Below are 10,620 nucleotides of genomic sequence, written 5' to 3'. Positions count from 1 at the left end.
CAAACCTGTTAGGGCTAACCGAAATCTTTTTGATATACTAGACAAACGCTCCAGCGACAACTCTCCAACTGTTGTAGGCAACAAAAGGGCACCAGGTGTCTGACTGTTACCGTCAGACCAAACCTGGGTTCAGCAACCTCGGTACTTGGGTTCTGGTTAGGACAGAATTCAGACCCAAGATCCAAACTATAAGAGAACGTTTATTTGGTAAATCACAGAGGTAGAAAAAATAATTCCTAGAAGAAATGGGCTTAGGAAACAAGTTATAGAGGTAAAGGAAGGGCTCTTGGAGCTTGGGAGTGAGGAAGCTAATGGTAAGGTGCCTTGGGGCAGGGAGGATGAGGGGGAAGGGGAAGAGAACGGCACAGGTGTGCTCCCAGGTGCACTGGGTCTTGTGTCCTAAGTGTTTTAAGGGTGAAGATTTTAGAGGAGGTCCCAGGGGAAGATCTCAATAGAAGATTCAGCAGTTTTCCAGGTGTGTCCTTTCAGAGTTGTGGTCACCACTGACTTATTGGTCAGCTCAGGTCAGGGGGTCATTATTCAATGCAGCTGGTCCTGAGGTCAGCCAGGTGTAGATTGTCTGGTTTTGCTGCTTTTCTGAGCCTGGAGCTGAAACACAACTGAGGCCTAGATGTTATCTCTAGGGAGGAAAGGGTGAAGGGGTCCAAACCTCAGGGCCAGGGACATGCTAGGGGAGAGAAAGTCACCCTGGGAGAGAAGTCCCCCCCCCCCCCCCCGACTATAATTGTTCTTTGCTAGGTACCTGGGGCTTTCCACCCTGATAACCTCCTGTACCTGGCCCATAGTTCATGTTCTACTCATGTCTGTCTAACTGCCTACCACACAACCAACTGAGCCACCCGGCCAAGGCTAAACCTATTTTTTAAATATGTTTTTATTGATTTTTAGAAAGAGGGGAAGGGAGAGAGATAAAAGCAACCATAGGCTACCCCCTACATGCCCCCTACTGAAGATGGAGCTCAAATCCCCGGCATGTGCCCTGACCCGGAATCAAACCAACAATCTCTTGGTGCATGGGTCTACATTCAACCACTGAACCATACTGGCTGGGCTGAACCTATTTTTTTTTTAAATATATTTTATTGATTTTTTACAGAGAGGAAGGGAGAGGGATAGAGAGTTAGAATCATCGATCAGCCGCCTCCTGCACACCCCCCTCTGAAGATGTGCCCGCAACTAAGGTACATGCCCTTGACCAGAATCGATCCTGGGACCCTTCAGTCCCCAGGCCAACGCTCTATCCACTGAGCCAAACCGGTTAGGGCTAAACCTATTTTTAAAATCATTTCAGTGTGTTTTTGCCAATCTACTAGGTTAAATTAATGCATAATTTTAATTTGCATATTTTAAATTAGAAAATGAGCTCTAGTTCATCTTGATTAGACTTTGTGTTTCTTTCTGTTATCTTTTCATCATTTATTTGATCATTTCTTACTGAGATGTGTTTTTTTTTACCTTACTGATTTGTAAGAGCTTATTACACATTATTATAATAATTTTAACCCATTGTCACATGTTACAATGACATGTTTGTCATTTGTCTTTTAGTCATTATGTCTTTCGCCATATAGAAGTTTTAGATTTTCCAGGCCTACTTTAAATGGGAGGTAATAGGTTAATTATTTTCCTTAGTGGATAGCCACACTCCAAACACCATTTGCTTGAAATCAGTGTGGTAACGTGTTGTAATTTTTCTATTACTAAGAAGAGGTAAAAGGAAAGAAGAACCTCATCATCCTTAGGGTAAAATATTGTGATACCAGAGTTGGATTACTCTGATGTGTTGCTCTGTTTTTCTGTTTCCTAAACCAGCCTAAAATAGAAATTCTACTTTGTTCTGAGAGTCTCCTCTTTTCATAAAGAAGTTGCTTGTATGGTTCCTAATGAGCCTAGAGACTATTGGAAACAAAGTGCTATTCAACTGGATTGGCATTACTTGGCATGGGCGTCCTTATCTGCAATCTCTTCAAAGTGCTTCCCAGTTCCACTCCACGCAGATGATAACTGGTATGCACAAGTACTCCTTTAGTTAATTTTCTCAGCCTTGTTCCTGGATGTGAACAATGTGGATTCCCTCGGGCCTGTAAATTCTCTCATTTATTTCAAAACATCTCATTATTTCAACTGAAGGCTTTTCTTTTTATTTACTACCTAGGATTCTGATAACCAGGGTGTTTATGCAGGTTTAATACAGTATGCTCAATAGGCTCATCATGAAATAAACAAAAATTCAAAAGAACAGTGCGTTCACTCTTAGGACAATGCATATCATACACTGGGTTAGGAGTAAGAAGATGAGGTGGGTGGTGAGTGGGCATTGTATATTTTACTATAGGACACTCTGTTCCATCAGGTAGTGTTTCTACATGTTTTGTGGTAGTGCGGATATAGTCATTTCTTGAAAAATCATGACTTCTCATTTTGGCAATTTTATTGCTTTTTATCTACTACATAGTGAAAGGGCCAGCGGGGCACGTGGCCCCACAGGCATCCGGCAGGGAGGATGACGGGCAGCCATGGCCGAGGCAGCGCCTGACCAGGTAGGCGCAGGCCCGCGGATGCCCAGAAGGACCCGGGCCGCCCTCCTCGGCCTCCGAGTCACTTTCGGGCCGAGCAGCGGGCGACCCAAGGGCCAGGCGGGGTGGTGGGCGGCCTGCCTCCCGGTGACGCCCACGGCGGCAGGCCTTGCATGGGAGCCGAGTGGCCGGCTTCCCATCCATTAAGGGACCTCCATTTTGTATGGAACCATGTGCTCAGCGAAGGCTCCTTCCCCCTCGGAAGGAGCCTCTGCTAGCCACACCCACCATTTCTCTGGACTAACCAATGGTAATCAAGGGAAGTGCACGCCATCGCTATGACCACATCCTGTGTAATGGGTCACCAGCTCGCACCTGGCCAATCGGCGGGGGGCACAGCCCCCTCTCCCACCCCTACTCCAACCCTCTATAAAACCCCTGGTTCGAGCAGACTGCTCTCTCTTTGCCACCTGCTGCTGCGTCAGTAAGGAAGGTAGAGGAGCTAAGCCCGGGCTTAAAATAAAAGACTCTTCGCTTTTGCATCGGATTGGATGGCTCCCTGGTGGCTTCTTGGGAATCTTGAAATCTGGGCATAACACATAGCAAAAAATTTTCATATTGGAGATATATGTTGTAACAGAAGAGACTAAAATAGATAACATACAGACACAGACAGACAAAAAAACATATCTACACACACACACACACACACGCACACATACATCTGTGCTTTTACTATAGAGTTGATAGATTTAATTAGGGAACATATATAAAAAACACCTGAGGCCATGTGTGGTAGTAAATACTCAACGCATCTTAGCTATTATTATTATATGTCATCTAGGTGGGTTGTTGTTTTGTTTTTACCAGCTTGCAGCATGGATATAAGAAACCATTCTCTTTATTTTGCCTCTCTCCTTTCTCTGGCAAGTTGTTTGTGTTCTTTACTGCAGTCCTCCTTAAGTCTCCTGTTTTTCTCCATCTCCTATATGAGAACTGAGCCTCTGCCATACTAAAGGGTTAAAAAGCTCAGTCTTAAGGAGAAGAGTGCATTCCTGCAGGTTGTTCAGCTACGATATGAATAACAATTACTCTCATTTCTGTAGTAGTTTAGAATTTACAAAGGGATTTATATCTTTTTGACTCAGTGCAACCTTGAGAGCTAAGTGAAGATGTTTTTAAGATTGTTTTCCATCTGATAAATGGTATTCTGTTTTGCTAGGACCGCTGTAACAAAGTACCATAAACTGGGTAGTTTAAACAGCAAAATATTATTTTCACTCCATCCTAGAGACTGAGAAGTCTGGGATCAAGGTGTCAGCAGGGTTGGTTTCTTCTAAGGCCCCTCTCCTTGTCTAGATGCCACCTTCTTGCTGTGCCCACAAGGTCTTCCCTCTTTACCCATCCATATTCAAATCTTTTTTCAGAAAGTTATCAGTCAAAGGAGATCAGAATATGACACCCTCAAATATGCCACTTTGGCCTATCAATTGTTTTGAGCTGAAGGCAACTGAGGAACAGCAGGCGCAGGAAGAGCTCTCTGCTATCTGAGTGAAAGCTGGGCATAGATCTCCTATGAAAAAAGCACAGTCCCTATTCCAGGAAGAGAGGATAGGAGAGCACTCCTATCTCTGGAGGAGTCAATGCTGAGGTGAGCCTGCATGAACAGCCCTTACTAAAATAATCTTATCTTCCACAGTGGTTCTCAACCTTCCTAATGCCTCAACCCTTTAATACAGTTCCTCATGTTGTGGTGACCCCCAATTTCATTGTTGCAAATTGAACAGAATTAAAGCATAGTGATTAATCACAAAAACAATATGTAATTATATGTGTTTTCCGATGGTCTTAGGCAACCCCTTTGAAAGGGTCGTTCGACCCACAAGTTGAGAACCGTTGCATTAGAAGATATCTTAACCCACCCCCATGTATTTCCTAGTCACTCTCATAGTTTACCAGCTCTAGAAGCCCAAATGCCCTTTCCTTTGCTACTCACTTCTCCACAATTTATCACCCTTTATTAAAATAGTATGTAAGCTCCCAAGTCTGTCTGCTGTTAGACTTTTTCACTTCTTTTTTGTGAAGCCCATACACATAAAACTTTAAATATTAATAAAAGTGTATGCCTTCTCTCCTGTTAATTTGTCTTTTGTCAGTTTAACTCACAGGACCTGGTGAATTAAAGGCCTTAGTTAAACCTAAGAGAATAGAGGAAATCTTTTTCCCTTCCCTACATAGTCATATTGGATTAGAGCCCCCACTAAAGGCTTCATTTTAACTTAATTACTCCTTTAAAGGCCCTATCTCCAAATACAGTCAAACTCTTAGGTACTAGGGGTTAGTTCTTTGGTATATTAATTTGGAGGGGGAACACAATTCAGATGGGAAAACTGAGACTATATGCGGTCAAATCTCTTGCCCAGGGTCAGAGCCAAAATAGGGCTTACACTTCCCTGTATTTGAGACTTAAGCAATAAGGTAACTTCCCATTTTCACTTTATATTACATCACAGAAAATTTTCCATTTCCAATCAAGACATTTCTACATGATCCTTTTTTTTTTTTTTTTAATTAAAAATATGGAACGCTTGGCTGTGGAAGCACCCGGAGCGGCTCCTGACCCAGGCCCTGAAGGAAGTGCTCCAGAGAGAGGGCCCAGACTGTGTGGTTAGAACACAGAATGAGGTGGTGACTATAGTAACAAGTTTGAGAAGGGACAGATGCTAAACCACGAAGTTCTTTACAAGACGTATTAAGAAGTTCAGGCTAAAACCCAAGGGCGTTGGATTTTAATGCAAGGGAAACAGATGAAGAGCTGTAAACAGGTGACATGACCTATTACATTTTTGAAAGATCACTCTGGTGGCAATGTTGAGGATTGGATTGGAAAATGCAAAGATTAGCCCTGCTGGTGTGGCTCTGTGGTTGAGCATCGACCTATGAACCAGGAGATCACGGTTCGATTCTCCGTCAGGCCACATGCCTGGGTTGTGGGCTTGATCCCCAGTGTGGGGTATGCAGGAGTGTGGGAAACCGCCTATTGTCTTCACTAGCAGAGAGGTGTAGACAGAGAACCCGGAAGGCTGGTGACCTTTGAAGCCCTAGCAAAGGTCAGAGCTGTGCACCACCTCTGTTAATCCAGATAATGGTAGCTGAAGCAACCTCCCCACCTTTAGTCATGTAAATCCTTATTGATAAGAATAGTCTGTGTGTCACTGGAACCTCCCTGCCTAAGAGCTATACTATGGGTGGATCCCAAACCAAATAAAAGGTTGGTGCGGCCTGAGCACCAGTGGAAGTCCTTCCTCTTGAGTTGGACTTACCCGCCTGGCCCCCCAATATTTCCAAATTAAAAAATATATATATGGAACACTTCACAAATTTGGGTGTCATCCTTGCGCAGGGACCATGCTAATCTTCTCTGTATATTTCCAATTTTAGTACATGTGCTGCCAAAGCAAGCACTACATGATCCTTTTTGATGTTACCTAGTATCTTAGCTCAGGCTGCTATATCAGAACACTATAGACAGGTGGCTTATAAAGAACAGAAATTTATTTTCACAGCTCTGGAGACTGGGAAATTTAAGACCAAAGAGTCAGCAGATTTACAGTAGTGTCTAGTGCAGTGATGGCGAACCTTTTGAGCTCCGAGTGTCAGCATTTTGAAAAACCCTAACTTAACTCTGGTGCTGTGTCACATATAGAAATGTTTTGATATTTGCAACCATAGTAAAACAAAGATTTATATTTTTGATATTTATTTTATATATTTCAATGCCATTTAACAAAGAAAAATCAACCAAAAAAATGAGTTCGCATGTCACCTCTGACATGCGTGGTCTAGTGAGAGCCTGCTTTCTGGTTCACAGGTGGCCATCTCTCTGTGTCTTCAGAGGTAGAAAGGGTAGGGGAGCTCTCCAGGGCCTCCCCCCCCCCCCCCCCCATTATTTTTTTCAGTTGATCAGCATAGCCAGATTCTCTCCTTATTGTCCTGTTACAACTGTATTTATACCATTAGATCCTATAAGCATGCCTCTAGTTACATCATGGTATGTTTTGGGTCCTTCTTTGATCTTCTACAGTTCCTTGTTTTATGTTTATAGTTTATCTGACCTTTGATAAAAATCTTATCTCTATCTAGCTCTGTTGATTTTTTTTTTAAGGGGGAAACTTTATTTGATATTAAAGTTGGGGAGGGGATCAGAGGGGAGGTTGGCTTCACTTGGTGATGGTATTCGCGTTCATGCTCTTGCCGCTGCCGCTGAGCACGATGTACGTTGTCTTCTGGGCCTTTTGCTTTTCCTGGAGCAAAGCCACAGTGCCCAGGGGTGTGTCGCTGGAGCTCATCTTCGGGAGCACCTCCTGGACCAGCTTCTTCATCCTCCGCTTTGTCTTCATCTTGCCTGAGCCTTTCCCGTGGAAGCGGTGGGACAGCTGTCGGAAAGCCTCCTTGGGTGTGAGTATTCGGCCCGTCTCATCCACACACTCGATCTTAACATCAGGCTTATAGTCATCCTTCTCCTTGAAGTCCTGGGTGAAGCCCCGGTACTCCTCCCGCCGGCTATACTTGTCATCGATGGCCTTCTTGTCCTCAATGCAGTACACTGCTGACAGCAGGGACTTTTTGGGTGCCTTAACCTTGGCCACCTTCTGCACTGTCCTCTCCAGCAGTCCTTTGTTCTGACACAGGAGCTGCCCGGCTGCCAGCCCTCTATTCACGATGGGCTCCTCATCCAGGATGGGTGGTGGTGGAGGAGGCAGAGAAATCCCGATGCTGCTTCTCCTCCTCCAGGTTGACTGTGCTCCAGCCAATGTTCTCCTCCCCGTCAGACTCAGAGCCGCCGTTGGCCGAGCGTTCCCGTGCCGTTCCAAGTCCATGAGCTCCTCCTGCTCCTCCCAGTTGCCGGCCAGCCCGTAGGTGGGAATCTCTCCCAAGGTACAGCAGAACTCCGACGTGGCGCTGAACACGATGGTCCCCTTCCGCTCCGGACCCTCCTCCTCCTCCAAGCCCCGCTGGTGGGACTCCAGCTTCTTCACAATCTCCACCACCTTCTCGCCGCTGTCCCGCAGCTGGTGTAGCTGCTGCAGCTGCCGTAACCGGCGGCCCTTCTCCAGCTGCATCTGCAGCTCCAGCTCCGCCTCATCCTCCTCCAGCAGCTCTGGGGACCCAGGTGGCAGCCCATCCTCCTCCTCATCACTGATATCCATGTTTTCCACCCGAGTGTCATCTGACGGTGGGGGCTGAGACGCCGGCTCCTTCTCTTCTTCCTCCTCCTCCTCCTCCTCCTCCTCCTCCTCCTCCTCCTCCTCCTCCTCCTCCTCCTCCTCCGGGGCTTCCTCATCTCCCTCGGGCACTTGGCGCCGACCCCGGCCCCGGCCCCACAGTCTGGAACCAAAGTCCCCATCTTGAGTCTGGTCCCCAAGAGGCAGCAAGTCGTCAGCCCGCACTACCACCTCCTTCTCCTCCTTTCGGATCTTCTTCACCTTCCGCTTGGTCTTTTTAAAGGTCACCCTCTCCTCTGGCGTCAGGTACTCGGAGGCGAGCCGCGGCCCGGCCATGCTCAGGGACTGAGCTTGCAGCCGCAGGTGGTGCGCATCTCTCCCAGCTCACGTTCCCGAAGGCCATGGGCAAGGCCGCCCTGCCCCAAACGGAAGGAGGGCGGCCGCTCGCCCTCCAGCTCCTCGTCGTGCTTGGCCAGGACAGAGAGGGGTTTTTGCTGCGCCAGCTCATCCACACTCTCATCCTCTGCATAGGGCAGGTAGTCGGGCTTTTTCTTCCGCAGCTCCACGTTTTTCTCCGCCCGCGCCTTCTCCAGCAGGTTCACGTTCACCAGCACGTCTTCCTCCTCCCGCAGCACGCCTTTGTCCTTCAGGGTGAGGGTCATGGTCTGCCCTTCTCGGAAGGAGTCCATGGCATGCTCCACAGTGAGGCCCTGCAGGTCCTGCCGCCCCCGCCCGAACTCCTCCTCCACCAGCGTGCTGACCCCAACCTCTTGGTCCACCTCCTCCAGCAGCTCGGTCCTCTTCTCTGCCAAGTCCTGCTCCTCCTGCAGCTGCCGGCTCCTCTCGACCCAGGCTGCGGCGTCGTCCGGCCAGGGGTCCTCCTCCCCGAGAGTCTTGATCTTCCCCAGCTTCCGGTTCAGGAGGCGCTTTTCTTTGGCAGCTGCCAGCTTTTCTCGTAGCTCCTCTCGTTGTCGCAAGGCCATGGGGTTGGTGACATCGGCTGCCACGGGCTCCTTCTGGGTGCCCGCCTCCTTCTCCACGGCATTGACTTCCAAGGGTTTCAGCCCCAACTTGGCCCGGAGTTTATTGGTCTCCTCGATGCTAAGTGACGAGGCCTCGTAGCCATCGTCCCGCTTCACGCGCCGTTCGGAGGGCTCGGCTTGGCCGCGCTCCCGCCCGGGCGCACCGCTGTGGGCCTCGGTCTCGCTCCCCGCGCTCGGCCCCCCGTTCCCGGCTCCGCTTCCCTCGTTGTTCCCGGCTCCGCTCCCGTCGTTCGCCGCTGCTGCCGCTGCTCCGGTGCTTGTGTTTTTTGTGCTCTCGGTGCTTGTGTTTTTTGTGCTCTCGGTGGCGCCCCTGGTGCCGGCCGCCGCCGTGGTCATGGCCGCGTCTTCCTCCCTGAGGTGCTTCTTTGATGACCCCATGGCGGCTCGTCAGCCCCCAGCCGGCCAACAGGGAGCCCCAATAGGCAAAATGGGAAAACTTCTGGGTCGCCCTGTGGCCGCTGTCGCGTTGCTGCTGCTTCCTTCTAGCTCTGTCCTCTAGCTCTGTTGATTTTAATCTTCTCCAGAGCCCCTTTTATAAGGGCATTAATCCCATTTATGAGGGCTCCACCCTCATGACCTAATCACCTTCCACAGGCCCCACTGCCGGAAGCCGGTCCACCCTTGCTGCTTGACACAGCCAGCCGCTGGAGGGAAGAAACATCTGTTTCAAGGGACCTGGCGAATATGGCATACTGTTCTTAATATGTTTGCTCCCCTTCTTAGCGCTATGTGTTCTATCTAAGGCCACCTCCCAGAAAGGTTGTTTCCCCAGGTGGGGGTTTTTCCCTGGAGTTAGGGATTAACAGGACTAAGGAAGGGAATAAATCAGTAAAACCCCTTAACTAAGTGCCAGGCGGGTAGTTAATCACCTTAACTACAAACAATCACGCTTACAGCTACATAATCTTTACTTAGGTCCTAAGTCTTAGGATAAGGTGGGGTGAGGCCACAACATTAGTAACAAACAGAATTTCCGGAGGATGAGGCCCCGAAATCAGGATTTTAAAAAGATTCCCAGGTGATTCTAATGTGCAGCCAAGGTTGAGAACCACTGATCTAGACTGTTTCTTGTACTATTTTAAAAATAAATTTACAGTGAGCATTCTTGTAATTAAATCTTAGCACCCAATCTTTAACCTTCCTAAAAGTAGAATTGCTAAATTGCACAGTGTGCAGTTTTTAAAGAAATTTGTATCTATGTGATTTTTTAAAGAGAAAGTAATGCGCATCCTGCAATAATCAGGCTTAAATGCTAAGTAACTCGTATCCTTGTTATTATTTTTACATCCATGTGTATACATATGTATACGCATGCACAAATATATCTCTGATACTTTGGAGATTGCTGATTTCATCAAGGGAGATTAGAGAAATGATTTCGAGTTCTTCAAGAAGCAGAATCTTTAATTGCACAAATGTGTTTAAAAGGCCTACACAATGCTTGGCACAAAGAGACCCATAATGAACATTTAATGAATATGTGAATGATGATCTCACAGTGTCTCATATTTGCCTAAAAATAATCCATTTCCCTCTTCTGCTCCTGGGGAGAGAGTAAAGGTTTGAGTCCTGGAAGAGCAGATTTTTTTTAACTTTAACAAAACACGCTTGCATTTTAGATCAGATGGCTTACAGTTATTATTAGCAATAGGCCTAAAAATACTGATGCAATAGAAGTGTCATTTTCATATGTAATTTACAGAGCATATAAAACATCACTAATCAACTACCTAATTGCTACTCCAAAGTCAGCTTTCAAGTAAAGAGAGAAAAAAAGGTCACTATAAATTACTTTTATTCTGGCTATAGAAAGAC

General features: G+C 47.2%; 1 protein-coding gene and 1 non-coding gene across 2 annotated transcripts; both read right to left on the bottom strand.

Annotated features, from left to right (window-relative positions):
• Positions 1-5,895: 5,895 nt before the first annotated feature.
• On the bottom strand, positions 5,896-6,002 carry LOC139020293 (U6 spliceosomal RNA). The gene has a single exon (XR_011473285.1). It is a non-coding gene; the product is annotated as a U6 spliceosomal RNA (small nuclear RNA).
• A 746-nt stretch (positions 6,003-6,748) lies between these two features.
• Positions 6,749-9,183, bottom strand: LOC139019422 (U4/U6.U5 tri-snRNP-associated protein 1-like). The gene is given in 7 exon segments (XM_070428439.1): positions 6,749-7,282; positions 7,284-7,402; positions 7,405-7,819; positions 7,895-8,127; positions 8,130-8,974; positions 8,976-9,100; positions 9,103-9,183. Coding segments are annotated over 7 exon segments (2,343 nt in total). The 3' UTR covers positions 6,749-6,757.
• Positions 9,184-10,620: the final 1,437 nt, after the last annotated feature.

This window comes from Myotis yumanensis, unplaced genomic scaffold (genome assembly GCF_028538775.1).
Source record: "Myotis yumanensis isolate MYYU_CA2020_CCGP unplaced genomic scaffold, mMyoYum1.0.hap1 SCAF_11, whole genome shotgun sequence".
In the NCBI taxonomy this organism is placed as follows: Eukaryota; Metazoa; Chordata; class Mammalia; order Chiroptera; family Vespertilionidae; genus Myotis; species Myotis yumanensis.
This window is presented reverse-complemented; position numbering and strand designations above follow the sequence as displayed.